Source organism: Dendroctonus ponderosae, unplaced genomic scaffold (assembly GCF_020466585.1).
Source record: "Dendroctonus ponderosae isolate FM_Combo_2020 unplaced genomic scaffold, Dpon_F_20191213v2 Dpon_F_20191213_10, whole genome shotgun sequence".
Classification (NCBI taxonomy): domain Eukaryota; kingdom Metazoa; phylum Arthropoda; class Insecta; order Coleoptera; family Curculionidae; genus Dendroctonus; species Dendroctonus ponderosae.
In genome coordinates, this window is record NW_026017111.1 from 4,493,485 (window position 1) to 4,498,467 (window position 4,983).

The window sequence follows — 4,983 nt, forward strand, 5'->3', positions numbered from 1 at the left end:
CTAGGTGATAGTTCTTGATTACTTTTTGATAAATAATTCGTTCTTATTGCGAAATAGGAGCACTATTTATCAATCTGTAATAGAGGACGTGAGGAAATTCTGTCTTTTTTAAAAACAMAAATTTTTAAGGCRAAATACCCAAAAAGAAGTTTGTGAAAAAATGAATCCGCCTCAACAATATATAACTTATCTACATAAAATGCCTTAGAAACCTGATGATGGATTCGRCTACGTCCTACCTACATGGATGATCAGCGAATCTAGTCGCTCTTTGAGTGAATGTGACCGTTTCCAGCCGCATTCTCCTCACTGGAAGCCGCGTCYTGACCCTTCACAGTGAACGTTACGTAGTAGCGCTTGTTCTGATCCAGCTTATCGGTTGGCAGTGAAATCACCTGTTTATCRGTACCGTGGCTCAGTTCCAGCATTACGGCCTTCTTCGGGTTGATGCTGGGCAGGAACCCGGCCGTGCCCGGTTTGCAGTTCGTCGAGTTGCTGAAGCCGATCTTGGGAATCGAATGATGGTCCATTTTTGGCACTAGAAACCACACATTTTCCATTATCAACCCCCTTTTCCCAACTGGGCAGCTCACAATAGGCAGCGCACGGTACACCAGTATATGCGTGCGTGGCGTGCATGCACCGATGCGTGCTCTGAGTGCACAGCAGCGGGTTGACGTGCTCAGAACTATCAGGAAGCCCCTTCAAATGGGCCATGTCGAGTTTCTGCAACTTCCGCAGCGACTCGTAGAGGAACTTCTCGAAGCTTTTGAAGCTGAAATCTTCCGGGATGTAGCGACCGGCCCCCACTGTGGAGGCACATGATTGGTTGTACTGGTCGATCGCTCGTTTCACCAGCACCGTCTCATTGTGTTGGCCTGCACGGATTTGGCTGCGTTTCAAGTCGAGCAAGTGCTGGAAGATCTTCCTTTCCAGGTGGTATCTGGAAATGGGCGGATGCGTTAAAAAGCCTCAGAACATTGGGGTTTGTACCTTCTGATGTTGTTCTGGATGCTTCTGGTCACTGAGGACATATTAACGCCCCTGTCGGAGACGTTTTTCCACTTGGGAATCCTGCTGCTTCGAGGGCTGGGCTCGAATCCAGAATCGATCAGATTGCTGCTCTCGTAGTCGCTGCCGGCACTCCTGGACTCGCGTCGCTTGGCCTTGGGTCGCTTCTTCACCTTCTTCTTCTTGCTGGGGCTCAGTCGCGCGTCCTCCTCCAGATCGGAGCCGCTTTCTGCCTCATTTTCGCTGTAGGCCAACGGCATAATAGGGGCGGACAGGTTTGAGTCTGGGCGCAGATTTGGCCTGGAAATTCGGTTAGACGGGCTTTGCGGGTTTTATCAATGTTTCGGCGAATATTCTGAGCTTACCGATGGCTCTGATGTATATTTGGAAGCGACGGAACTCTGCAATCGGCGCCAATCTGCAACTGTTCGCGCTCCACTAGTCGATCCAGCTGCCGATCGCTCTTGGAAAGTGGAGTATGGAACGTGGCTGTTGGAATATGACTGCGTCTCATCCTGGGCTTTTTCTGCTTCAAGTCCTCGGACTTGGAGTGGAGTGGCAGCTGCTTCGCTTCCTGCATGCTGAGCACTTTGAAGCTCTTGTGCACCTTGCTGGCCTGCTCCATCGAGTCGCTTAGAATCTCCGACGAATCTTCGGACTTTTGCCTCTCGTTGTCGCTGAGGATTTTCATTATTGCTGGCTGATCCTGTGCGTCCAGCTCTGGAAGTTTTGGAGCCGGCAAGTCGAGGGCTGGGGCTTGAGGGCTTTCTGCTTCTTTGGCAGGCTTCTTTACCACTGCAGCTGTGGTAAGTGAGGCGATTGTAGCCTGCTCCACTTCCTCTGCTGGTTCTGCAGCTGGAGGCGCTGCAGTTGTCGCAGCTGTTTCTTCTTGGGAGGCTGCAGCTGGTGCTGCTGTTTCTTCCGGCGGGGCTGCAACTGGCTCTGCCTCTGCAACGTCTTCGGTAGGAACCAATTCCGCAGCTTCAGCTGTCTCTGCTTGGGAGGCAGCAGGTTCATTTTGCACTCTATCGATATTTGATTCCGGCGGTTTTTCCTCAACCAGTTCGGGAGTTTTTAGAATGCTCTTAATCGACTCGATGTTTTTGGGCTCCGGATGGACACTGGCTTCCACGACCATCTCGCGCGGGCCTTCCAGTTCTTCGCTTGTATTGGACAGTTCTTGCAGGGTGGTGATCTTCTCCATTGAGGATTGGCGCATTTCTGCTTTGAGCGTTTCGGCCTTTTGCTTGTAGGTGTCGATGACTGTGTCCAAAGTGTCTTCCGAAGTGGCCAGTTCCTTGTCGCTGCACGATTTTTCTTTGTTCAGGTTGCAGGATTTGGCGCTCTTCGCCGGCCTCTCCTTCTCCCCAGCTGTGCTCGGGAGAGTGATGGTTTCGCTCGAGTCAAAGGCGACTTTCCTCGGCGAAGCCCCGCCCTCATCTACCACGATTTCGTTGGTCTGATGAATGTTGATTTCAGTCCTTCCATTGATGACGATTTCGTTGCTGTAGTCGATCCTGCTGGAGGCTGATTTCCTTGGCGTGGCCTCCACTGTGATTGTTTCTTTGGGTTTAACCTCGCCCTCACTTTCCGACTTTCCCTCACTTTGCTGAGGTCGCTTTTTCCTGCCTTTGCGCTTGTGGAGGCGTTTCGATGCTTTGGTGTCGCGCTCGCTTTCGGAACTGCTGCCGCCCCAAAAGGCCACGTCGTCTCTGATCCGCAGACTGAGCGAACTGCTCAGAATCTGAACCTCGGAGCCGTGGGCGGAGAGCCGATTGGCTGGCACCCCTCCATGCAGCTGCAGATACTTGGCGGTGGATCGGAAGCCTCTTTGGAGTGCGCAGTCCAGTGGCGTCATGAAGACGTTCTTGGTGGTGCGCAGAACGGGATTGATTGCTGCTCCTGAGTCCAGCAAAATCTGCAATTGGGAAATTTGTAGAAGACTTAGGAGGAAGCTTAAAAACTTAAGCACTGCCGTCTGAAGCAAAATTGTAACAAATTAATGAAATAATGGAACGATCTGGCGCTAATGCCGCATAAATGATCCGTCGTCAGCACTGGCTCAGATCGAGAACATCACTTTAAATGAACCAGAATTCTCAGGAAAGAACCTAAACCCGCTCCTGGAAAATCAATCGAATTTTTGAAATTTTTTAAAAATGTTTGCATAGTGCACTGCAGGTTTCTAACTGGGGCTGTTCACACGATATTAAAAGCGGAAGACAAACTTGTAACATTTTTAGAAATGATCAAAAATTGCTTGATGATGACGCAAATTCCAAAATTTTCCCATTTATATCAGGGATTTTGCTCTATAACGCTGGGCGTTCAGAATATTTATAACTTTGGCAGTTCAAAAGCTGTCTTATGTAGAAGACAAAACCGCTCTTAGAAAGTCAAACAAATTTTGAAAACTTCCCAGACATTCCGTAATGAAAGCGCAATCTTGCAACTTTGAACACTTATAGCAGCAACTATGGTCTATAAAATATGGCAGTCAGCAGGTTTACGGCTCTGCCTGCTGAAAAGTTATCAAATGCGGAAAACAACCCTGAACAAAACCGCTCTAAAAAATCACAGTTCAAGAATTTGTGAACAATTGCCTGATTGTGGCACAAATTGGGAACTTTCCTCATCTCTACCGGTTCAGAATATATGAAAAAGCAACCATTTGGCTCTAAAAAGCTCGATCAACTTTCTTCCTCTAATTCCAAATTTTGCATTGCATGCATGGCATCTTCAGAGGTGTAATTTAGTAGAATTTTCTTTAGAAGTTAAAGCGACGATTTTGGGCTCAGCAGATTTGCATGTTAGAGGGGGCAGTTCTGTGACGTTCATCTGCAAAGTGAATCAGGGACCACATGATTTGAACACCGTTTTTTCGTATAGAGATAGTAAAATTCTGCAGCCAATTGAAAACAATCAGTTTCAACGAATAACTGTGCAGGTCAGGATTAAAATGCAGTTTTTTCAGCAAAGAAACTGACTTCTTTGCTTTTAAAAACACATTTCTATTTGCTTTTAGTCCCACTGGATTATCTTCTTTATTGCACTGTGTTTTATTTTGGTTCCTTAATATTCAATCACTCTGTATATACACGTATATAACGCTAAGGACGAGTTTTACTCAAAACTGTACAGTTAGCGAGTTAATTTGCAAACGTGTGTTTAAATTAGTCTTAAAAAGTGCATATTGGACAGAATTTTCGGAAATTTTTCAAAAATTAACATCTTTTATACAGGAACAACTGCTTCATTTGCAGGATTTAGCATTGACAATTAGCATGACGCATGCTCCAATATTTAGGCTTATTAAAATGCAGGAGTCGTTAAATCGAAATTAATGTCGTGTGTGTCATACACGCACGGGTTATGGAAAATTAATTTTGACCTAAAATAATTTTTTCGGGACTTTTACCTCGAAAATTACGATTTTCTCAAAAACCGATTACAAAACGAAAAGTTTTAAATCAACAACGCAAAAAACATAATTTTCTGATGATTTTTCTTATTTTCTGACAAAAATGGGGTCTTTTCAAACAAAAAATTTGCTTCATTCATCGGTTTGCAGGGAACGTTAGAAAAGTTATTTCAGCTTTGAATTTGGCACAAAAACCAAATAATTTTATTCAGTTTTTTTACCGCAGGTAATTAAGATTATCTTGAAAAAACGGCCAGGGGGTAAAAGTTTCCAAAAAATTATTTGGAAAATTCGCTACCCTCGTTGCTCTGACGATTTTTCAACTTTCTTCAAAGTTTCAGGTCATTCCAGTTTTCGCAAAGTTTCTATTAAGCAATTTTTGCTACGCAAAAAAAGTATTATTTTTAGTTTTACTTAAAATACTGACAATCTTCAGGTATTTTCTGTGAAAATTATGAAATACGTTTTATTGGACCACTCGGCTCCTGAACAGGTTTGTAAATTTTTTCTGGAACCTTTCGCAGCTTCGAGTTTTGGACAAAACCCTTATA

General features: G+C 45.0%; 1 protein-coding gene across 1 annotated transcript in view; it reads right to left on the reverse strand.

The window, feature by feature from the left end:
• Positions 1-103: 103 nt before the first annotated feature.
• The window catches only part of LOC109545707 (ankycorbin), a gene marked incomplete at its 5' end in the record, with an annotated part of 7,051 nt that continues 2,171 nt past the window's right edge, over positions 104-4,983 (reverse strand). Inside the window, 4 exon segments of the mRNA XM_019916541.2 lie at positions 104-538; positions 594-943; positions 994-1,311; positions 1,377-2,929. Coding sequence (XP_019772100.2) covers positions 261-538; positions 594-943; positions 994-1,311; positions 1,377-2,929 — 2,499 coding nt within the window.